Consider the following 24787-nt stretch of genomic DNA (forward strand, 5'->3'; position numbering starts at 1 on the left):
AACAAAGACCCAACACAGCCAAAAATAAATAAATAAATAAATAAATAAAAAGAAAAACAGACTGAAGACAGGACGCATAGCAAAAGTAGAGGCAATGACAGAAGAATAATGGTCTGGAGATTGCAATGGGGTGGGGAGAGAATATGCTGCTGGCTCTGGATTCTTAGATTTTTAGGATGGGAGAGAACAGGCAATATCTTCTACAGGAGGCTGCAGGGGAGACAAGTAAGCCCAGTCGAGGAGACAGAAAGAATATTCTGGGAGGAGGTTAAGATACAAGAAAGTTTGCTTACCATGGAGAAGAGCAGCAAACAGGTAAGTAGAATGTTTGGCAGGAGAGGGGTGAGGAGGTAAGAGAATGGATGAGAGGAGGGAGGCTTGCCGGGAGGAGGGAACACAAGGCTTTATGAAGGTACGTATAAGAGAAAAGATGAATAAAGGATATTCAAATCCAAGCATAACAGTCTCATTTATAGCCTTTCTTTTATTAGCCAATAGTGAGAGGCTTATAAAGATGTTATGTGCTTGACTTTTAGGCATTTTTTTAAATATTACATTTTTATAAAATTTCTCTGCCATAAAAAAAAACTACCTTTGCCAGAGCAGGAAGGAAGCCAGTGAACCAAGTTACTCACTGGGAGTATAATTATAAACATTTAGCATTTTTGAACATGAGAAAAAGAAAAGCTTTTATTTCATAGTCTTCAGGATCTCAAGAAAGAATTCATCCTCCATTTATTTTCAGGGAGATGTGGTGTTTCTTGGAAGAAGCTCAGAGGATCCTGCTATTAAATCAAGACCCATGCAGGAAAAAAAATTATCCACTCCACAATAACATGGCATGTAACACAAAGGCAGTGGTACTTATCCAGCAGGGAGAGGGCCCCTTCAATACAGGGACTCCTACCGGCTGACTTAATTACAGCACAGCAAGACAATCCACTACAAAGACAGTGCAACTGAAAGGAGACCGCTGACATCCACCCTAGGTTCAGGAACAGATGGTTCTGCTGCTTCTCGTTTGGTATGAGACCTTCTAGAAAAATCTGAAAATGGATACATGCCAACAAGTTTTCAACTACCAGTATTTTTTTTTAAGCCTACCGTATGCTACTGTAAAAATAATCCTTAACTTGAGAGTCAATCAGCAAAGATTTACTGAGCTGGGACCGGGTGTAAGGGATAGGAAAAGGCCTAAAGCAGCTTACCATCTAGTTTAAGGACATGGATTAAACTCTGATTTAATTTAAGGGCTTTTCTTGTTTTTCATCATGCTGCACACACACACAAAATTACAGCAGAGGCCATAAAATGACTGCCTTAAAAATTTTCAGATGATAACAAACACAGATTTACAGAAACAGAGTGGTTCCACCCTGGAAAACATGGCTTTAAACAAGGGATGATGCACTGAAGCCTAATTCAGCAGTCAAGGTAACTGAACGTTGTTAAAGCAGTCACCATAGCAACCACAGGGACTAGGGCACAAGACATAATTAGTCCCTCCAATTATGAAGTTATAATACAGTCACTAAATAACAGCCCTGAGTAAATTCTATCTTGTAAATAGTTTTAAGGAAAATGAAAATTTAACTACAAACTTACTAAAGAAGGACCAAGCTATTACTGTCATACTGTTTTATTAAATTAACACAAATGCAGCCTTTCTGCATGCAGCAAACTCTACCTTCCTGGTCACTTTAAAGGATATGAATTAATCAAAATCATAAAATTCTTTTTTTTGGCCACGCCACAGCTTGCAGGATCTTAGTTCCCCAACCAGGGACTGAACCCCAGGCCACGGCATCGAAAGCGCCAAGTCCCAACCATTGGACTGCCAGGGAATTCCCCTCAAAATCATAAAATTCTTCATTCTTATGTGTGAATGTACAACAATGCCACCCAAGAAATTGAGTTAATTTACAATTTCTATAGCACACACAATTCATATTTAATACTCATAACAAGTCTATGAACTAAGAAAGCACAGATCAATGAGTTTAAATAAAGTAAATGAATGTACAGCACTTGGAGAACTGCCTGTCACACAACCAGCACTATGTTAGTCCAAGCTATTACTTCTACCATTACAGTAGTATTATTGCTGATATTATTATTATTGTTAAAAATGCAAGTTTTGAAGTCACACTGCCTGACTCAAATTTTGGTTCCATCATTAACTAGACAAGTTACCTAATCCATCTGTGACTCAATATTCTCATCTATATAATGGAAATAATAAAAACATCTACTTCGTAGACTACTGAGGGTATTGTGATCAGACAGACTACATATTTAGCAGACTACCTTGTATGTGGTAGGGGACGAACACAATTTAGCAATTATAACCGTTTAAATGTTTGGTCTTGGCTCCTAGCCAGTAAATAGGGAATTGGAATTAAAACTCGGGTTTCCTGACAAAGTTTAGAACACTTTCTACAGCCACACTGCTAGGAAACATAGAAACAGTCCATTTAATCAAACAGATACACCCAAGCATTATTATAACATAGTAACAAAAAGTAACATTGGTTGCACATGCTGACATTAGCTATGGAAAGGCTTTATATGTTGTAAGATAATCAGGCCAGATGCTCCAGCTGAAACATATACCACCAAACATGCTACCTTGTTCTCTTTTTTCTACTATGATTGTTTTCCTTTTTGAAAAATATAGAAAAATTATATATCTGAGTAATGTATCACCACAGTAAATATTTGAAAGTATTGTTTCAGGTCACAAAAGCAAAATAACTTCTTAGTAAAACAACCACTTTAAAATACTAAGTATTCAGTGAAAACCAGAGTCATGATAAACCAAAACAGTGCTATACCTCCAGGTATTAGTAACTATTTCAGGAGTCTTAAGCAAACCTGATAATAAAGCTCCTAAATAAAGAACTGGGATATGTTTAAGAAAGAAAACTTTCATAACTTAAGAATGTTCAAACTGGGCACACAGTGGTCCAGGTAAGTATGGGTGGACATCCTTCTAGAGAGATTGGAGTTCAGGGCAGCACTAGGAGACTGAGGATCCAGGAAGGAGGGGAGGGGGATCTAAGAAACCAGAAGGAAGGAGATGCCCAGTCATCTCCTCTTTCTCTGTTCTCTCTTCCCTCACTCTCAAAATTCACTCCATTTGGGGACTTCCCTGGTGGAGCAGTGGTTAAGAATCCGCCTGCCAATGCAGGGGACATGGGTTCGAGCCCTGGTCCGGGAAGATCCCACATGCCGTGGAGCAACTAAGCCCACGCACCACAACTACTGAGCCTGCGCTCTAGAGCCTGTGAGCCACAACTACTGAAGCCCACGTGCCTAGAGCCCGTGCTCCGCAACAAGAGAAGCCACTGCAATGAGAAGCCCACGCACCGCAACGAAGCCCCTGGTAGCAGCAACTAGAGAAAGCCCATGCACAGCCAAAAATAAAATTAATTAATTAATTAATTATTTTAAAATCCTGTTTAAAAAAAAAATTCACTCCATTCATCAAAAAGGCAAGTTCAGTGCTTGGTGATATAAAGTTGAATAAGACACAAAGAGAAAACATGAAACATGAAAATCAAAAATCACTGAACAGGGAATATTAGAGTTACCTCGGGTTTTACAGGAGAGCATAGAGAGACATCAGCTAACCAGAACATGTACTTTGGGCAAGGTTATGTGCCAGGTGGTCCTGCACTTACCATCTCATTCAAAAATAAACATAGTCCTGTTTACTGTTCCTATTCAGTAGATGAAGAAATGTAGGCTTTGAGATGTAAGAGGTACACTCAAGAGTAAAATTTGGGTCCTTTTAATCCAAGCCCAGGGCTCTTGGTAAGGCATGATGACCCGCCTCCAACTCCTCTGCTTTCTCATTCTTTTTTTTTTTTTTTTAAGTTTTTAATTATTTATTTATTTAATTAATTTTTTGGCTGTGTTGGGTCTTCGTTTCTGTGCGAGGGCCGCTCTTCATTGTGGTGCACGGGCCTCTCACTATCGCGGCCTCTCTTGTTGCGGAGCACAGGCTCCAGACACACAGGCTCAGTAGTTGTGGCTCACGGGCCTAGCTGCTCCGCGGCATGTGGGATCTTCCCAGACCAGGGCTCGAACCCGTGTCCCCTGTATTGGCAGGCAGATTCTCAACCACTGCGCCACCAGGGAAGCCCCTGTTTTCTCATTCTTGACTTTGCTTTCTTTATTTTTTTTCCATAGAAGGGCAAGAGTGTCAGTGTCTAGATCAGAAGTCAAAACTCAAATGTCAGGGAAATCCCTGGCGGCTCAGTGGTTAGGACTCCACACTTCCACTGCAGGGGGCACAGGTTCGATCCCCACTTGGGGAACTAAGATCCCACAAGCCGCACAGCCAAAACAAAAAACAAACAAACAAAACCTCAAATGTCAACAAGGAAGCGACAGATGATACAGTAAGGTGTTATCGATGAGATGGAATGGTGGGGACTGTGGTGAACTGGAGATTCATGCCCTTTCTGAAGAAGAGGGACTCAGCTCCAGCCCACTGATGTCATGAACAAATGTGGGCCCAGGGCTTTGTGAAATCTTCCAATTTTTTGAGAGAGCTCTGAAATCCAGATTTTTTTTACATGACTCTCCTTATTGTAAAAAAAGAAGCTCCCTACACCAAATGTTTCTAAATCACTGGGCTGGCTTTTGCCTATGGGGTACCGGTTTGTGATCTCTACTCTGGATGAGAGGCGGCCAATCTCACTGGCACTGCTCTCCATCACTCTGGTATTTCACCTGCAGAGTTTACCAACCAAGCAGCCATTGCAAAACAAACAGCAGGGCTGGCGCAGCTGTTGTCAGCAGGACTTTATTCTAATTCTGCAGTATTAGTGAGACAGCCATGTTTAATGATAGAGTTACAATGCTGAAAACAATTTAGACATCCTCCGTTCCAAACTCCATCAATGCCTGACTCACTTCCTTAACATCCCTACCAAACAGCTTTTTGGCTTCTGCTTAAACATCTCCTTTAGCCAACAAGGAAGTCTCTCTCCTCAGAAAACCTGCTACTTTTCCCTCTGCTCTTAGTCTTCCATCAAGGAAGGTCCTTCTTCATATTAGGTTGAGCTCTGTATCCTCATATCTGCCACCCATTAGTGCCTGGATCATTATACCTAGAACACAATATTCCAGGAGCAGATGGACAGACATTTACCATCACATTCTGGACAGTGTTTCTGTTAATGCAGACTAAGGTCGCATGAGCTTCTTCATAGTCTGGTACACTTGCCTCCCTGGCCCTCAGGGACTACAACGTTATCTAGCACTGCCAGCGAGTCAAGAAAGATCCACAGCAGAGGGGATAGAAAGCTGTTGTTTGTACCAGTCACATTTTTTACTTTAATTTCAGTTTAAGGATATATGTATGCCCCAGTCTCCATGTTTCTAATCTAGAGTACACACATTGCTTCCTATAAATGATTAACACTTTTGTTTAAAAAATACTGATGTCCATTTTAGTAAATGGAGGGGGTTGCCTTCACAGAATGTCAGAAGTGTATATATATGGCTAGTTTGTTTTAGTTTTAGGAAGAAAAATGACATTTTAGCTTCGTAATAAAAGGAAGAAATATGACTACACACAATGTGTATCATGAAATGTAGCCAACTTAAGTCCAGTAAATTACATCACAGAGTATAATAACTATAGGATGATGCTTGTTTTTCTGTCAAAGTCATGAGTCCTTTCCAAATGTTAAATGCTTCGAAAGACATATTTTAAAATTCTTTTTTAAACAAAGCATCAAAATCGGGATCTGTGAGAATTTTCAAATTCAAATAAATATGGAATATTTCATCTCCTAAATTTAATCATGAAATATTATTTACTCCTTCATTTTCATACCTCATCATATGATTTCTTTATATTCTTCTTAGCTTGTTATAAAGAAACACAGGAGCCATCCTGATTTCTCCCTTTCTTTTGCTCTCCCGATCAATTAATTAGCAAGTCCTTCATCATGCATCCTGAATCATTCTTTTCTCACCCCCAAGTAGATCTCCCCCAGCCCAAGCCACCATCACCTAATACTGCAACTACTGCAACAGCCTATTCACTTGGCTCACTCCTTCGCCAGTCTGCAAGGAAGAGACAGAGTGATCTTCCTGAAATATTTATCAGATCACATCACTCCAGCGGCTGCCCGTTATGCTTAAAATAAAGTCCAGACTTCTTGCCAGGGCTCAAGGTCCTGGTCGCTGTCCACTGCTCCATCCTCCTCTCTAACATCCACACCAGCCCCTCCCTCCATATTGCAGGGGTTCTCTATCGAGGGTAGTATGGCTCCACCCTGGGGGGAGAGGAGGTGTTTGGAAGGTGTGAGGGTGTTTTTTTTGGTTTATTCTTTGTATTTATTTATTATTTTTTACTTTTTAAATTGACATATAATTGATACATAACATTGTACCAGTTTTTAGGTGTACAACATGATTTGTTATATGTATAATTGCAAAATGATTACCACCATAAGTCAACATCCATCACCTTCACATAGTTCCAATTTTTTTCCTTGTGATGAGAACTAAGATCTACTCTCTTAGCAACTTTCAAATATATAATACACTGTTGTTAACTCTAGTCACCATGACGTACAGCAACAGCGCTTTTGTAATCACAATGACCTAAGAGTGGGGACACGCTGGCATGCTGTGGGCAGGGCCAGGGATGCTCACCACCCTCCAGGAGCCCCACAGCCCCACAATGCACAGCACAGTTCTACCCTACAAAGGACTACTGCACCCAAAATGCCAGTAGCACCAAGCTCATTCAAACCTCAAGGTCTTTACCTTTGCAGTTACTTTCAACCCCAGACACTGAAATCTTTTCCGGGCTTGCTCGTTCTCATCACTTGAGATGTCGTCTCCTTTGAAAGGCCATGTCTGGCCCTCATTTCTTTTTTTTTAAATAAATTTATTTATTTTATTTATTTATTATTGGCTGTGTTGGGTCTTCGTTGCTGCGTGCCAGCTTTCTCTAGTTGCAGCGAGCAGGGGCTACTCTTCATTGCAGTGCGCAGGCTTCTCATTGCGGTGGCTTCTCTCGTGGCAGAGCACGGGCTCTAGGCGTGTGGGCTTCAGTAGTTGCGGCATGCAGGCTCAGTAGTTGTGGCGCACGGGCTTAGTTGCTCCACGGCATGTGGGATCTTCCCTGACCAGGGCTCGAACCCGTGTCCCCTGCATTGGCAGGCGGATTCTTAACCACTGCACCACCAGGGAAGCCCTGGCCCTCATTTCTAAAATAGCCTACCCAGCATACCTGCCAGTCTTATTATTCCTTTACCCTGCTTTCTTCACTTTTTAGCACACATCAGTATGCAAAACTATTTCTTTATTTCCTTACTCTTCTATGCTTTTCTCCCCCACTGGTATGTCAAGTCCCTGAGGGCAGGAACTTTGTACCCCCAGCACCTAACTACAATGCCTGGGACATGGCAGGTGTTCAATAATCATCTGTGAAATAAATAAATGTCCATAGTAATTTTTCTTATTTAGGATTAGGAATTTTAAAAAAAGCTTCTTTTTGACATACAGTGTCATCTAACCTTCATTTCTAGTTATTTTTTTCCTATGTCGTTTTCCTTTTTTGCAATGGACTGTCACTCAAAGAGTTGTTTTTACATGCCACAACTTTTATTTTTACTTAAATACATAAATACAGAGAGGTAACAGAGAGGTAAAATTCCCAAGTCATCACTTAACTCATTCACAGAATGTGAAAGAGGGTTTTCTTATGAGTATTTTTGTAAACCTCGGAGTAAATGTGTTACTTCTTCTGCCAATAGGGTCAGGAGTCCAATGGCATGACTGCTTCTGAGGACAACAATAAGCATAGATGGTGGTGGTCCCTTCTCTTTGAGAGGAGCAACTCCTGAATCCACCCGAATAGAGAATAAGCATCACTTTTTGTCAAAAATGTTCACAAACATATTTTCAAGACCAAGAAGAGTTGAAAAATAATGCAACATAAATTTTTTAAAAATCATACTTCGAAAATAGATAGCTAGTGGGAAGCAGCTGCATAGCACAGGGAGATCAGCTCGGTGCTTTGTGTCCCCCTAGAGGGGTGGGAAAGGGAGGGTGGGAGGGAGATGCAAGAGGGAGGGGATATGGGGATATATGTATACATATAGCTGACTCACTTTGTTATACAGCAGAAACTAACACACCATTGTAAAGCAATTATACTCCAATAAAGATGTTAAAAAAAAAATCATACTTCGAGAGCACTAAATCAAAAGTTCAAACCAGGTCTATGAAATGGGCTAAGGGAGAAGTGCTAAGAGGGGATGTGTGGAATTACATCTAGATTTTAAGATATGATTTTATTTAAACATATAGAAATCTGTTAGGATATGCAAGAAGAATGAGTATAATTTGATTCCTTTTATGTTCCACACATTTAGATACTAAATGCTAACCAGTGCTTCTCTTTGATGCATGGTATTTGCAGGACTGGTATACAATTACCTATGGTTTGTGAGAGACTGTTGGGCCCAAGTATTGTGTGCATTTTATACCTTAACACAAACTGCCAAATCACATTCTCAAAGCTCATAGCAATTCATACTCACACAATGTATAAGAATGGTCACATTTCCACACACTTGGCAACACTGTATATTATCAATATTTAAAATTTTTCTAAGTTGATTGGTAAAAAAGTGAAAACTCACTATTATTTAATTTGCATTCACTGACTACCGATATCGAGCATCTTTTTACACGTTTATTGATTATTTGCAAACCCACTTCTGTTTGTCTACTTATAGTCTTTGCCCTTTTTCTATGGTATTATTGTTGTTTTCAATCAACTCAGGGTAGCTGTATACTAGGGATAATAATCCTTTGTAAGTCAATCATGTTGCTTTTTTTTTTTCCAATCTGTTGTCTGTATTCCACTCTTGTTTGTGGTGCCTACCTCAGTTTTCAAAAAAATTTCTATGTAACCAAATGTGTCAGTCTTGCCTTTTGATTCTAAGTTTTATATCTTGCTTAGGAAGATTTCCTCCACACTGACATTTAATAAATGTTCCCAGGAATTTTCTCCTAATTAGAGTTCATTCTTTCATGATCCATTAAATCCTTGATATTCTGGTGTAAAGTTAATGGGAAGCGAAGGGATAAAAGAAGATGAGAAAGAAAAGTATACAAGGAGAAAAAGAGACTGGAGAAGTCTTACTTTTTAATGTTAAACAGGGAGTTTTAAATGTGATGCTGGATTGCTGAATTTTTGCTCTCCATATTGTTAATATTAGATTATAAAGGGGAAAAACCTCAAATAGTTTTGACTTGAAAATATAATTAAGCTATAAACATAAGGAGAAAATTATTGATTTAAAACTATCTGAACACAGGGGCTTCCCCGGTGGCGCAGTGGTTGGGGGTCTGCCTGCCAGTGCAGGGGACATGGGTTTGAGCCCTGTTCTGGGAGGATCCCACATGCCGCGGAGCGACTGGGCCCGTGAGCCACAGTTGCTGAACCTGCGCGTCTAGAGCCTGTGCTCTGCAACAAGAGAGGCCGCGATAGTGAGAGGCCCCGTGCACCGCGATGAAGAGTGGCCCCCGCTTGCCGCAACTGGAGAAAGCCCTCGCGCAGAAACGAAGACCCAACACAGCCATAAATAAATAAATTTAAAAAAAAAAAACTATCTGAACACAAATAACACTATAAAGGGTTTTTTTTAAGTAAGAAGAGGAAGAATTACATTTTTCATAATATGAAAAATGAAAAAATGTAAGATGATAAAAAGAAATGAATTCCAGCTTAGGTTATAGTTCATCTGAGCCTTTTCCATAAAAGTTTTAAATTTTACAGGAGTATGATATTATTTATTATTAAATAGACCAGTTAATTGGGAATTACTGCAGAAATTTAGTTTTCCAATGACTGTGATAAGAACAAAATAACCAAGGGCAGAATTTTTATAGAGCTACAGGTAATAAATGCACTCAAGGCAAAAGCGTTGATGTACTGCTTACATCTAAAGGTTTTTGCTTTTATTCAGTTGTAGCCTCTGAGCATTCTTACTAAGAAGTCAATTCATTCATGCATTTTAAAGGCTAGTTTTATATTTTTTCTAGCATTTTTAATTGTTCCCAGCAGTAGGGTTAGTCAGAGGTCCTAGACCACTGTACTGTCAGAATCAAAAGCCAAAAGTCACTGTTTTCAAACATAAAGTTAATGATATTACTCTCCTGCTTTGACACTGTCGATACTTTTCCCATGGTATACAGATCAAGCTCCTTAGCACTCCCACTAGTGGCCTGACCCCGTTCCAGAGGCGTAAGGGAGATACTCGTAGAAAAGCAGCAAAATGGAGGTTGAAGCTGAATCAATGGCAACTGAGAGAAAAGACAAGAGAGGAGGAAAACAGCCATGAGTCCTAAACAGCAAAGGCAATGAGCAAGGAAATATTAAGTCTAGTATGGACGGAGCTCAACATTCGGGGTCTGATCCACAGGTTAGAATCGAAGTCAAGACCTCAGGGCATGTGGCTCTCAGAGCCGAGGGAGTCAGGAATCAGAGGGTGTATGAGCGATGAGGGATGTCAGGAGCAGGACCAGCCCAGCCACACGGAAGGACAGTGGCACTGAGGACCCACACTGAAGGGGCAATCAGGCAACCTGGTCACAATGGGGTAAGACTGGGAAGCTGCCACTCTCCAATTCACAAGAGGCCAGGAGGCTAAAACAAACCCTAAAACACACCAAACGGGGCACAGGAGCAGCAGAGACTTCCAGACCCCTTGTTAGTTGGAGGTACTTCTCATCTTGTCACTGGGGCCTGGCGCTCAGGGGCAAAGCCTTCCCAGGCAGACGTCGCCATGGTCAGCCACTCCGGAGCCGAGGTGGGGGAACTGACAAGCCTCCTTACAAGGCCCTTCATCGTCTCCCCCCAGACCACCTCCCACCCCTCATCCCATTTCAAATACTGCCTGCAACAACACAGATGCTGACGAGCAACAATCTCTCCAATCTCCCCTCCTCTGCAGGCTGTTTCTTTTTCCTGAAGGACTCTGCCCCTCATCTGCCTGGAAAATCCCTCCTTGTTCTTCATGCCCCTTCACACGTCGCCCTGATCAGAAACTTTTCTCTGATTCCTTTGAGTTTGCTGCCCTCCACTTTGGTGTCCTATCAAGCACAGCCAACACATTATTATTTTTACTATTTTGTTATTATTATGAATTATTATCACCATCCCATCCATCAGTTATCAGGTGCTTACTAGGTGTCAGGGACTGTAGTAAATGCTTTAGATGGATTTTTCTTTAACATCTATAGTTACTATCTTCCTCCATTTTACAGAGGAGGAAAGTGAGATTCGTAGAGTTTTAAGTATTAGCCTAAGATCATAGAGTTACTAACCAAATTCAAATACAGTTTGTTCTGACTCAAAAACCCATGATCTTTCCAGTAAAATACCTTAATCACATTTGTTCATGTCTTTTGCCTCTAACAGCAAATAACTAACTTAAAAATAAAGACCACGTCTTCCTCATTTTTGTACACCCAGCATAAACTTGGCATATAACTGATGCTCTCTAAATATTTAATACATGAATGAATGAATGAGTGCATGAATGACCAGCATCCATTCCAGTCCCTCAGTAACTAGAATACCAACTGCGGCACAGAACCAGTAATACAATGTTAAACTGTCCTTATGTCACGTTAGACTAAGGTCCACTAAATGGCTCATATCGTCCAGAATAAGGGACAGAGTCAACACAGTATCTTTTTTAGTAAACTGATTTAATTGGTCAAACAAATGGTTATTTTTAAAACAGGTAGTCTAGTTCAACCTCTTTTCAAAATAACTGTCTTAATTACTTCACCTTTTCCTTCCAGCCTAAATGAATGCAATACCATAGACATCTCTTACACACTCGCTGTGGGGGAGGCAGGGAGAAGCATGAGACAAATCTCATGAGCTACCAGGTTAATTTGAACTCCTTTTCCCTGAAGGAGGTTACAGTCTCCTTGAATGTACACACGGGGCGGGGGGTGGGGGGTGGGGGGGGTGGGAAAGGCGTAGGACACGGACTCCTGTTCTCAAATCCTCCAAAAGTTTCCCCTATCACTCAAGAGTAAAAGCCACAGTCCTGGTAAAAGCTGCTGCATCACTGACACCCATTCCCTCTCTGACCTCATCTACTATTCACATCCCACCCCAACCCCTCGAGCCACGCAGCCTCTTTGCCCGTCCCTCTCAAGGAGGCTTTCTCTGATCCTTCCCCACTTCACAGGCCATCCCCCCCCCTTTCATGCTCTATTTTTCTCTATAGCATTTAGGACCATCTAACATTCTATTTCACTTATTCATTTTGTTTATTGTCTCCCCTTCCATTCTCCCACAGAATGTAAGCTTCATGAGCATGGATATTCCTGTTGGGTTTTCCGCTGTATTCTCAGCACCTAGATCTGTGCCTAACACATAGGAGGTATTGAATATATTGTTTTTGTAGGAAAGAATGAGTGAACCTTAGTTAGCTTTATGCAATGACCTACATGTTCATGGTATTTACTTTGGTGTCCATATTTCTAAATCACATTAGCATCACAAATTAAAATGCAACTTAAAAATTTTTCACTTGGAATTGATCAATGATGACAGTTCTTTTCATTGTCATTTCCTGAAATGTCTTACTATAACCATTGTCTAAAAATGTAATTGTGGGGCTTCCTTGGTGGCGCAATGGTTAAGAATCCACCTGACAATACAAGGGACACCGGTTCGAGCCCTGGTCTGGGAAGATCCCACATGCCACGGAGCAACTAAGCCTATGCGCCACAACTACTGAGCCTGCGCTCTAGAGCCCATGAGCCACAACTACTGAGCCTGCGCTCTAGAGCCTGTGTTCTGCAACAAGAGAAGCCACTGCAGTGAGAAGCTGGCACACCGCAACGAAGAGTAGCCCCCGCTCACCGCAACTAGAGAAAACCTGCATGCAGCAACGAAGACCCAATGCAGCCAAAAATAAAAATAAATAAAATAAATAAATTTATAAAAATATATATGGTTTAAAAATAAATAAATACAAATAAAAAATTTAAAAAAATTTTTTAATGTAATTGTGGTTTTTTGAGATCCTGGTCTCAACTTTAGCAAATAATAGCTCATATTACCCCGAACACTTCAATGTGACTTGCAAAGATATAATATTTATTTGGCTAAAATGAAAAAAGCACATAAAACTTGATTGGAAATAACTGCAGTGATTAAGAAGACCTGAGAACTCTCTTAAAAAAGGATAAGAATGCACAGTGATTAAGAATCCGCCTTCCAATGCAGGGCACGCAGGTTCGATTCCTGGTCAGGGAACTAGATCTCACACACATGCCACAACTAAGGAGCACATGTGTCACAACTAAAGGAGCCGGCAAGCCACACTAAGGAGCCCTCGAGCCTCAACTAAGGAGCCCGCCTTCCGCAACTAAGGAGCCCGCCTTCCGCAACTAAGACCCAGCGCAACCAAAATAAATAAATAAATTTCTTTTAAAAAGGGTCCTAGTTCTAAATTATTTTAAAATATTAATAAAAGGGGTTATTGTTGTTCAGATAATTAGAATGAGATCATTAAACCATAATTAATTGTGAATCACCAACACTAAGAACATTTATCAACTTAAAAATATAATCCAAAGGGCCAACAATTTAAAAGCATTTATAATTAGTTTTCAAGTGTGTTATATCCCTTTTTCTCTCCCTCTAGTGGTTGCTTTTTCTTCCTAATTATATTTCCTTGAGGTTTTGAGCTTAAAGGCTCTGCACACATACCCGCATTAGCAGAAAGAATGTCAGATTATGATTTAAAGGAGGGAAAATGGCCATGTATGCCAAAAAAATAATCTGTAAGATGGTAGTACCTTCAGCTCATCAAAAGAAGCCATGTACAAGATTAAACTTACCCTGTCTCCATCTAATTACCTCACATGGAGGTCAACTTCAAAAAATCTCCTAAAACTATCTAGAGAATGGCAATCAGTGAGGCTTATCAACAAAGCACATTCATGTTATAATATAAACCTCTTTCAATTTCAAAAGTTGATGGCTAAGAGCTCTTCAGCAGTGGCATTTGATTCCACATCAGTCTGCAGTATGCCGGAGACAAACAAAGACCCATCATTCTGAACCTTCTATTTACAGACCCACACCAAACTGTGCAACAAAACATTCTTAAGGAAATTGCTACTGTTACTGTGTACTTCCCATAAATGTAAACAGGTTTCTTTTTTTCATTTCTAAATATAAAGATAGAAACACAGCAGATAAATACTACATTTTAGTGTAGTGCTTTTTCTCCGTAAAATAATATTTGAAAACAGTAAGCATGTATAACCAAAAGAACAAGTGAAAATAACCCCAGAAGTTAAAAATCAATCCATCAAAGCAATTCTTTTCTAATATTCTACTTATGAATTTGTAAAGCTGGCATAAACAACTGCAAACAGAATAGAGCAACAAAACAGACACAACAAAGGAGACAAATAACTTTTAAAGGAAACTTCAAACAACCCTGAAGGATCAAAACATATACACTTTTAGCATGCATCTTAATTGTCTAACATAGTTAAGTTTTTTTGTTTGTTTGTTTTAACATCTTTATTGGAGTATAATTGCTTTACAATGGTGTGTTAGTTTCTGCTTTATAACAAAGTGAATCAGTTATACATATACATATAGCCCCATACCTCTTCCCTCTTGCATCTCCCTCCCTCCCACCCTCCCTATTCCACCCCTCTAGGTGGTCACAAAGCACCGAGCAGATCTCCCTGTGCTATGTGGCTGCTTCCCACTAGCTATCTATTTTATGTTTTAACATAGTTAAGTTTTTGATGACATTTGTTGGTTTTCTGAAAGGCTTTCCCAGTGTCTTCGTTTATAGAAAACAGAGAAGTACAAAGACTGTGCCATTGAGGTTTACATACCTCATGGCTCATGACTTCCCAGCTTTTCTTACCAAACACTTCTATTCCTATAGAGTCATTTACTCCTAGAGTTGGAAGTTTCTAGGAGAGGCTCTCAGCCCTGGCTGCACCTATGAGGGGAGTGGGGTTAATATACTGAAGCCCCTCTCCACCTCCAAAGACTGATTGAACTGTCTCAGGGTGGGGTCCAGGCAGCAGTATTTTTATAAATCACCCAGCTGATCCTAATGAGTAATCTGTATTGAAAGTCACCTCTTCAAAAAGAAGACCTCAGGGGGATCTAGGCTCTGCACAAATACTTCTGATGTCGAGTTCCAAAATCTCATTTGAAGAATCTAAAGGCAATACACTACTTTATGGATGGTCATTTCTCAAACGAATGGTGATTTTTTTTTAATTTTCATTTTTTTTATTAAGGTATAATTGATTTACAATATTATATTAGTTCTCAGGTGTATAACATAGTGATTCAAAACTTTTATAGATTATACTCCATTTAAAGTTATTATAAAATATTGCCTATATTCCCTGTGCTGTACAATATATTCTTGTAGCTTATTTTTTTTATGCATAGTAGTTTGTACTTCTTAATCCCTATCCCTGTCTAGCCCCTCCCCACTTCTTTCTCTCCACTAGTAACCACTAGTTTGTACTCTATACCTGTGAGTCTGTTTCTGTTTTGATACATTCATTTATTTTATTTTTTAGATTCCACATATAAATGATAACATTCAGTATCTGTCTTTCTCTGTCTGACTTATTTCACTAAGCATAATACCCTTCAGGTCCATCCATGTTGTTGCAAACAGCAAAATTTCATTCTTTTTTATAGCTGAGTAGTAGTCCATTGTACCACATCTTCTTTATATGAATGGCTATTTTTACAGGGCATGGTCACCCACCATTTCCCCTAACAACTACCAACAGAGTTCCACAATCTTTGTACTTGTCCCTCTTCCTAAAAAATCACTTCCCTCAATCTCCACATGACTGGCTCGTTCTCATCATTCAGGTCTGGAATCAAACGTCACCTCCTGGGAGAGGCTTTTCCTGATCATGCTTTCCCCAGCCAGCCCCCATCTCTTCACTCACGGCATTTCTCACATCTGACGTGCGTGTGTGCTTGCTGACTATCTCCCCATAAGCTCCCTTCAGGCAGCTCCATTTTGTCTGTCTTGCTCAACCTTTTATCTTCAGCAAGCAGCACAGTGTCAACATAGTAGCCACTCAGAAAAACTTTTCAATGAATAAATGAAACAGAACAAGAAGTAATGGACATGCCTCTGATCAAGGCTGTGTTTTAAAAAAAAAAAATAAGTAATAGACAATCTAAAGCAAAAAAAAAAAAAAGAAAAAAAAATTCTGATTGGTATATAATGTAAAATAGTTGACAATGCAGATTAAAAATATTGGACTAATAAAAATTATGGGTGGTTTTAATTTTCTTCATACCTTTGTGTACTTCATTGTCTTCAGTAAAAGTAAATTATCTTTACAATTACAACCAAAATAGTATAATAATAAAAATAATTTTTTATGAAAAGTTAAAAACAAAAAACCTCAACTGTCACAGGGCAAAGATGGGCTAACGTAATGAGGCCCAACTGCCTGCATCATCCTGGCTTCTCCCCAAGACCCAGCATGGACAGGATGTGGACACACTGCAGGACCAGCTCTTGCCGGCCCTGGAAACCAGCCACCTATTATGGTGTCCACGTAGGTCCAACACCAGCCAAGTAGACAAGGAATCAAAATCGTTGCTCGTTCACCCATAAAACTTCCCATCTTTTCCCTTGGTATATCACAGGCCTGCCATGGGGCAACCAAACAAATCCCATCAGTTTCCTTCACACACACCTACACTAGCTTTCTCTCTCACAGGGCCACCCAAGCTATCCTGAGGGCAGACCCTGGGCCACCTCCCAACCCCTCACAGTCTCCAGTGCCCACCACACTCCCTGAGGCTCTCTGGTTTTCTTCCCTAATTAGTCCCATTTGCTTCACACTTGAAACGCCAGTGCCTTAAAAATACAGCCCTGTCCTAGAAATATCTGCATTTTGAAAGGATATACTATTAAGTAAAAAATGTCACGTTACAGAGTAATACGTACGGCATGGGTCCATTTTTATAAAAACTAAAGAATAAGAACAACAAAGAAGCCTGCATATGGATTCATATGTTTAAAGTTATTTAAAACAAGTATAAGAGAATACTCACCAAAGTATTAGCAATAGAGACAGAACTGGGAGGAGAGGAAGGGGAAACTATTTATTTGTCTATGCTTTTATCCAACTGGGATTGTTGCCACAAATTGTCATAATTACACAGCGGTAATTTTTAAAGAGCAATCAAACCCTTGTGGCCAAAAAAAGAAAGGTAAAAGTGCTAATGTACTCTCAAGTATCAGTCAGTGGGGGGTAAGTGCTGTTGCTCCCAGCACCCCTAACCCTAGAGGTCTGCAAGGGCTGGTTTTCCTCACTGTGCCAGGCCAGCTTCTTGCCCATTGTTTATGAGTTTATACATCTCTTAATTTAGAATGCAAACGGGCTTCCCTGGTGGCGCAGTGGTTAAGAATCCGCCTGCCAATGCAGGGGACATGGGTTCAAGCCCCGGTCCGGGAAGATCCCACATGCCACGGAGCAACTAAGCCCGTGCGTCACAGCTACTGAGCCTGCAATCTAGAGCCCTCGAGCCACAACTACTGAGCCTGCGTGCCACAACTACTGAAGCCCACACACCTAGAGCCCATGCTCCGCAACAAGAGAAGTCACCGCAATGAGAAGCCTGCGCACCACAAGGAAGAGTAGCCCCTGCTCACCACAACTAGAGAAAGCCCGCGCACAGCAACGAAAACCCAACAGAGCCAAAAATAAATAAATAAATAAATAAAAATTAAAAAAAAAAAAGAATGCAATCAAACTAACTGTGAAAACATCATTAAACTGTTCATATATTCCATATTCTGGAAATTAGGTTTGAATAAAATGACAACCAATTGCACAATTTATTCACTTGTTTTATTAAACTTAGAGTTGAGTATTTTATCATGCAACTTATGCCTCCCCTAAAAAGAAAACATGAACTTAAAAAACTCATATAACTCAGGCATCAACTTTACCCTCTGAAACTGCTCTTTCCCCCTAGAACCTTCCTTTGTGAATGGAGCCACCTTCTAATCCATCCTGATATTCTCAAATCTACTCTCTTCCTCACATTCCACACCCAGTCACATCCAACACCACGTTGCACCCTACACCTCCTAAACAGCCCTCAGGTTTGTCCTCCCCTCACTACCCCTACTGCCCCTGCACAGCTCCAATCCACCCTCTACGACCAATACCATGACCTTCTAAACTGCATGTTGACTGAGGTGTTTGAGCATCTCGGGGTAGTAAGGTGCAAAGAAAGTGGGCTTCTTCCTGAACCAGGTTTCACCACTTAGCTTTGTGGGCTTGAGAAGGACCCATAGCCTCTCTAAGACCAAGTTTTCTCTTCTGTATGATGCAAGCCATATCTACCTTGTAAAAGGATTGCTATAAGAATTACAGATAAGGCATGCAAAGTGCCTAGTCCTAAATGGGGCTGTATACATAGTTCAATGCTTTATTACTTTAACTATTTTCTTATCTGTAAAAAAAGGCAATAAGCCTCTGAGTTACTCTGAAGATTAAATGAGATAAAATGTAAGGCACCAAACACAGTTATTGTTTCCTTTCATTTCCTTTTAATGGTTCCCCATCCCCAAGACAAAATATGGCCACTGCCACTTTCCCAATTTCATCTCCTGCTACTTCTCCTTTAGCATAATGATTTTTTTTTTGTATTTTTTTTTTTTTGGCCATGCCATGCGGCATGCGGGATCTTCCCCGACCAGGGATCAAACCTGTGTCCCCTGCATTTGGGAGCACAGAGTCTTCATCACTGGAGAGCCAGGGAAGTCTAGCATAATGAATTAGGTACACAGTCAGACTATGCACCTCTTCATGCCTTTCTCTCCTTCAAAGCCATGTTTACAGGTAAAATCTTAGGTGTAAGAAAGTCTTTTCTATATATTTCAACATGCAAGTTAAATATCATATTTTCAAATTTGGAATGCAATATCCATAAAGTACAAGTGTATTTATGGGGAAGATAGGGAAGAATATTTGTAAACATGAAATTCTGAAAAAAATCTTCAAACCATGGCTGCTGTACATGTTCATGCAAATATGATGAATGTGATGAGAGATTATAAAATCTTGCTAAATGGTATCTGAGAAATAACTTTGTCAGGGATGAAATCTTGAGTTGAAATAAAAAGGAAAAATGGTACAAGTTAGAGAAACTGGGTCCAAAAAAAATATAATTAAAGTGATTATGTTTGTTTGTTGAGTTGCTTATAAACACTTTTCAAAAGTATATGTCCATATACTTTAGATGTTTTAATTAATTTGATAATAAATGTGATAAGTATAACATGTCACATGTCTTCTTTAAAAACAACAAGAGATAAAAATACTAGCTTAGATAAATAAATTCAATATTAACTTTCTCTATGTTTATTCATAGACTGGAAAAGAAATATGGGGTTTTTTTCCCCATATGATTTTATGATTTAGAATTTACAAAGAGAAGAGAAACTAACAAGCTTTCTAAGCCTAAGAGGAAAAAAATTAGTTCTGTTTAAAGATGAATTCAGGTAGTTAAATGGCTTTTGTCAGGTCCCTAATGTGACAATCTCTAAAAGTATGTAAGTTCAGTATTTATTTCTTGAATGATTTAACTATAGTCCTGAAAAAGCATCAAGTTGGCTCTAAGAGGAAAAGCTGCTCTGTGTCCACAAAGTGCTTCCTCAGCAGCTGGTGTCTATCCTCAGTGACAGGTTGAGAAAATGAGCAAGAAAATGAGTTGAAGATTCTTAGTAGACAGTCCACTGTAACCCAGCTGCAAAACTTTTCTAAAGTTGTCACATGGACATGTTTTCTAAAATGTTACCAGGAATGCTGAATCATTTCTTTCTAAGGGGATCTTTTAAAACTTTCCTACATTTTAAATTTAAAACATTTTTAAAGCAAAAAAACAAAACAAAACAAAAACCTTAAATTCTAGGTTTTGTTTTTTTTTTAATGAATGTTTAAGTTTCAAATTATTGTAGAGCCATGACTCTTCTTCAAACACTATTTTGGCCTGGGTGACAGGCACAGTGTTGATTAACACACATCCCAAACATACAATTAGCCAGGCCCTGAACATAACTGGGCATGGGTGTCCCCCAGGCCACTAAAAAGCAAGCATTATTCATGAAATCATAAAGCCTTGATTAAGTATTCTAGTGGACATGTGCTTTGTCCAGTTCCCCAAAGATAATGAAAAGGAGAACATTATGATGATGTCAGAAGTCATTCTTTTCACATCATTAGTACTTTCCTTCCAAGTGTGTTCTTTCAGAATTACAGTAGTCATGCAGGCACAGGGCAGAGCCCTAATGATACGAGGCCAAGCCAAAGAGCAATCCAGGCTTAGGGAAGAAAATAACTAGAAAAAAATTAATGAATTCATCATCTTGATTCTACACATCTTCAGCAATACTGCTCACCTGCATTATTGTCAGAGCTGTATACAGCCTGGGAAGGGGGGCAGCAGCATTGCTGGGGGCTGCCTCTTGAAAACAACATGACCTTAAAGACTGAGCCGTGTCGCGACACTGCAAATTACTAACGTCCAGCTTGCACTTAGCACAGTATTTTTCTGTTGACATTCCCATAAACTGGTCCAATTACTTTTAAATGAATCATATCTGTTGAAACAGCCTGGAAATAAACCAAAGATTTTATACTTGGTTTTACAGTATAGAGCAAGAACATCATTTCCTATATATACCTGCAAATGAACAAAACTTCCTTTTGAAAAATCAGAGCACTAACAAAACGCGTTTTCCAAAAATGGCTTCTATATGATATCATCACTGCAATATCTTAGTTTGCACAATTATTTTGGATTTACTTTTCAAACAGGAAACATTACTGAGACTGATTTAGCTCATTTAAATAATACTCCCAACTAAAGTATACATCATGTTTAAAGGATCAAAATCACAGGTCTCACTATCAAATAATCAATATAATGATTTTTTATTACCTTAAATACATTTTTATATAATTGTATAAGCCAGTTCATTGGGAACATAAAATTAAATTATATTTATGCTAAATGCAACTCAAAATACATATGTAAACAAGTATCATTTGGTGAAAATAATCCTGATAAACTTTTATTAACCTCCTGCTGTACAGAACAAAATATACCTCACTGTTTTATAGAAAAAAATTATAATTGGTATTTGCATTATTCTCTATTAAGAAAACACTGTTACACTATTCTTATGAAATACTTTTTGTCATTTTTCCTATTACTGCTGATGAAAGTAGTACAGGTAGTGTTTCATACTAAGCACTTCCTATACTTCTCAATTTTCTTAGTCTTTCTCCGACACTAACTAATATGGACTAGTGAATGCTTAATAAAGTATATCTTCTTCCAGTATAAATTTATTCTTTCATAAAATACTTATTGTATGCTCACTATGTGCTGGGCTTTGTGTTAAAGACTTTGGATGCAATATAAATTAAGACAGATTCCTTGCCTTAAGAGCTCATGGTCTAGTAAAGGCAAAAGACAATTGCATTAAGGTTTACTATGCACGATGAATACAATGACACAGAAAAACCCTTGTAGGGTTATTTGAATCAAGCAGGAAGGCAGGTTAACAGTTATAGTTATAGTTAATTTCATTAAATTACGTCTACCACCTTTATCAAGGAGGTGGTAGCTAACACTGCCGGGTTTGCACTTCCCTGTCTTGGTAAAGCAGTGTTGATAAGTGTAGACAACATCAAAACATCTCTGAAAATTACCATCACCTTCCTGACTTCACAAGGTTTAGCATCACTGAATTTAAACATATCAGCTTAAGACCTAATCTAAGTTGGAAAATACCATTAAGTCCAGCTGTAGTTAATAGACGTGTACATGGTAAAACAAAACAAAACAAAACAACAACAACAACAAAATGAACTAGAAATGTACAGCCTAACGCACAAAAAATCAGATTTCTAGTTGGGGTTTTTACCATATGTTTATTTTTTGGCATCTAGGCATCAGAATAAAAATAAGACATACCTGAAACTATAAATGCTTACCATATTATGTACTAAATTAGAAGGCAAATTGATTAGATCTGTCATAAATCATGTTTTTTAAATATAATAACACAAAACAAGACACCCCTTGAAAAACTGTTTGAGTACATTATAAGAATAAAAACGTGTTTGATTAACATTATATAGCAAATTAGAAATAACATTTTTAAATGCCAATATGCACCTAAAAATAAAGACATGCCACATAGAAAAGCGGTGTGTACATTTACATTTATGCTACCCATAGTACCCCAGGAACTGGGTAAAAGAGACTAAGTTCCTTCAACAATATGTATATTCTTCTAAATTTTTGATATTCACTACTTATTTTCTTCTAATACATTAGCCAGTCTTTAAAAGAAGCCAAATACCAAAAGATTAAAGAGGACAAGTGTTATATATACATGGCCCATTTGTGACATTCTGGTTTTATACATACAGTCATTTCAAACAGAAGAGTCTTACGTGAAATGCACGGCTACCCACGCATCTGATATATACCATTCTTTCACACCATTTGTAGGGGAATTAAATTTTTCCTGTTCAGGGTGATCTTATAAGACTTTGGGCATGGCCCACCCTCACTCAGAGGTGAAATCAAGGCAGCAGCAACACCCAGCAGTAGAGTTGTTTTTCTCCTGCTGCCCGATGACAAGAATAACTAAAGACAAGGAGAATGAAGATGGCTCAAGTCTTTGTCAAACGGGATTGGCAAGGAGTTCTCCTAATAACAGTTCCCAATCTCATCAAGGAGTGGTTATGTTCAGCAGAAGGCTGAGGTACCATAGGTTCTACAACCTGAAACCGTGGGTCCTCAACACAAACCCACTCATCGACTTTGTGGATTATGGGATTGTTACTGAAACCTGGACGTGATTTAACAGCTGTTTTGAGAAGTTTGATTTATGCATTCCAACCCAGCTGAATATCGCCTTAGAGTGCTGAGGCTTGAGGACTCTTAGGAATCTCCCTCCCGCACAGCCTGAACAGCCATCGCCTCCCAAATTCCAGCTTATACATTCATTTCCTGGGCAATGCCTCTCTTGGGGGTAAAACAATGGACTCTTTCAATCTTCTCTTATCTACAAAGAGCTCTAAGACGAAGAAACAGTCCTTTCAATAGCATCCTTTCCGACTTCTTTATAAATGATGAGTGGGAGTTGAGGGAGGGGGACCGGGCCGAGCAGGGAAGAGGTGACAGGCAACTCACCTCTTTCAGCTGCTCCAGCTCCTGTCTGAGGCTGTCATACTCAGCCTCCAGCTCGTCATACTGCTGTTTGAGGGTCAGCTTCTCTTCCAGTACCACCAGCCCGTACTCGGCCGCCTGGATCTTCTCGTGGGTCGTCTCCGTGAGCTCCTTGGTCAGCCTCTCTATCTCGGTCTTATAATGGTCCACAGTCTGCAATACCTCTTCCGCGGCCATAGCCCCGGCGGATAGAGGCAGGAGCGGGTAACGGGGTGGGGGAGATGGATGCAAAGCAGGCGGGGGAAGGGAAAAGGAACTAAGGAGGGAAGGATGAAAATGGAAAAGAAACGTGTGGCTGGATGTACGAGCAGAGCAATGCCCTGGTTGCCCCTCCGGCAGCCGCGGCTACAGCGCCCGAGAAACCGGCGAGAAACGCAACATGGAGAATGCAGGGGAGAGGATCAGGGGCGAGGCGGCAGCTGCTGCGGCATGTGTCCTCCGGGCCGGCCCCTGCGTGCGGTCAACAGCCGTGCGGCATGGCCAGGCTGCGGCGGCCGGAGGCGGCGAGGGGCTCCGATTCTGCTTATTCAGAGACGCACGGCCGCCATGTCTACGGGCAGCGTCACTGCAGTCTCCTCGGGCCCCGCGCTCCGGCTCGCCGCGCCCGCCCGCTCCACCTGCTCCCTCCGGCCGCGCTGCAGCGGGTGTGGAATGATGCAGCGCCGGCCCTCTCCCTCCCTCCGCGCCTGGCCGGGGCTCCGAACGGGGGGCGGGGAGGCGGACGGAGTCGGCGCGGGGGGAGGGGGAAGGACCAGACGGAAACCTCCGGAGGCGCCTCCCGCCGGGCGGCACCGCGGGTGCGCGGGACCGATGCCGAGTTGGCCGGACGCGCGCGGGGAGGGGCCCCGCGCGCGGGGAGGGACCCCCAACCAGGCCTGGCCCGGCACGCCCGGCTCGCCGCCGGCAGGAGTTCCTCCCAGGGCTTTGGCCGGGTGGGCGTCGAGGCCCCGGAGAATGGCTTAGGCGCCCGGCTCTCTCACTGCGACGTGAGCCCAAGCTCAGGAAGCTGCCTGGAATCGGCGCCTTACTCAAAGAGAAGCAAACAGTAACTAACGCGCTAGGGGCCCGCGCATCCTCCTTCTCACCCCCTGGGCTCGCGGCATCCTTCCCTGGCCTTCTGCACCCAAACGCTGTGCTTCCAAAGCCTTCCAGACGCCCCCGCCCAACGCTCCCGCTTCCGCCCTTTCCGCCTCCTTCCTCTTCCCATCTCTCCCTTCCTTTCCCTACATGGCCTGGTTCACCTCACGCTCTCTCCAAATAACCTTATTACAGGACGGTCTTTGCTAAAGATTGCTTGCCCTCCCCCAAGCTTTCTGTGCCCAGCTTATCACAACATCACTACTCAGAAAAAGATCTCTATAATGCATGCACCCAGAAGCCTCTGGGTACAATTATTTCTTGCCCCAGTAGTTCTACTCTACGGATTCT

General features: G+C 40.8%; 1 protein-coding gene across 6 annotated transcripts in view; it reads right to left on the reverse strand.

The window, feature by feature from the left end:
* BICD1 (BICD cargo adaptor 1) overlaps positions 1-24512 on the reverse strand; it is a 220966-nt gene extending 196454 nt beyond the window's left edge. For 4 of the 6 annotated variants that reach the window (XM_057557152.1, XM_057557150.1, XM_007175669.3 and 1 more), the window contains exon 1: positions 23324-24512. In XM_057557152.1, the coding sequence (XP_057413135.1) occupies positions 23324-23536 (213 nt within the window). In that variant the 5' untranslated portion in view covers positions 23537-24512. Of the gene's footprint in view, positions 1-20436; positions 20725-23323 lie in introns of those variants that run through there. The other 2 variants (XM_057557151.1, XR_009009761.1) reach the window with 2 other exon arrangements.
* Between the last annotated feature and the right edge of the window lie 275 nt (positions 24513-24787).

Source organism: Balaenoptera acutorostrata, chromosome 11 (assembly GCF_949987535.1).
Source record: "Balaenoptera acutorostrata chromosome 11, mBalAcu1.1, whole genome shotgun sequence".
Taxonomy (NCBI): domain Eukaryota; kingdom Metazoa; phylum Chordata; class Mammalia; order Artiodactyla; family Balaenopteridae; genus Balaenoptera; species Balaenoptera acutorostrata.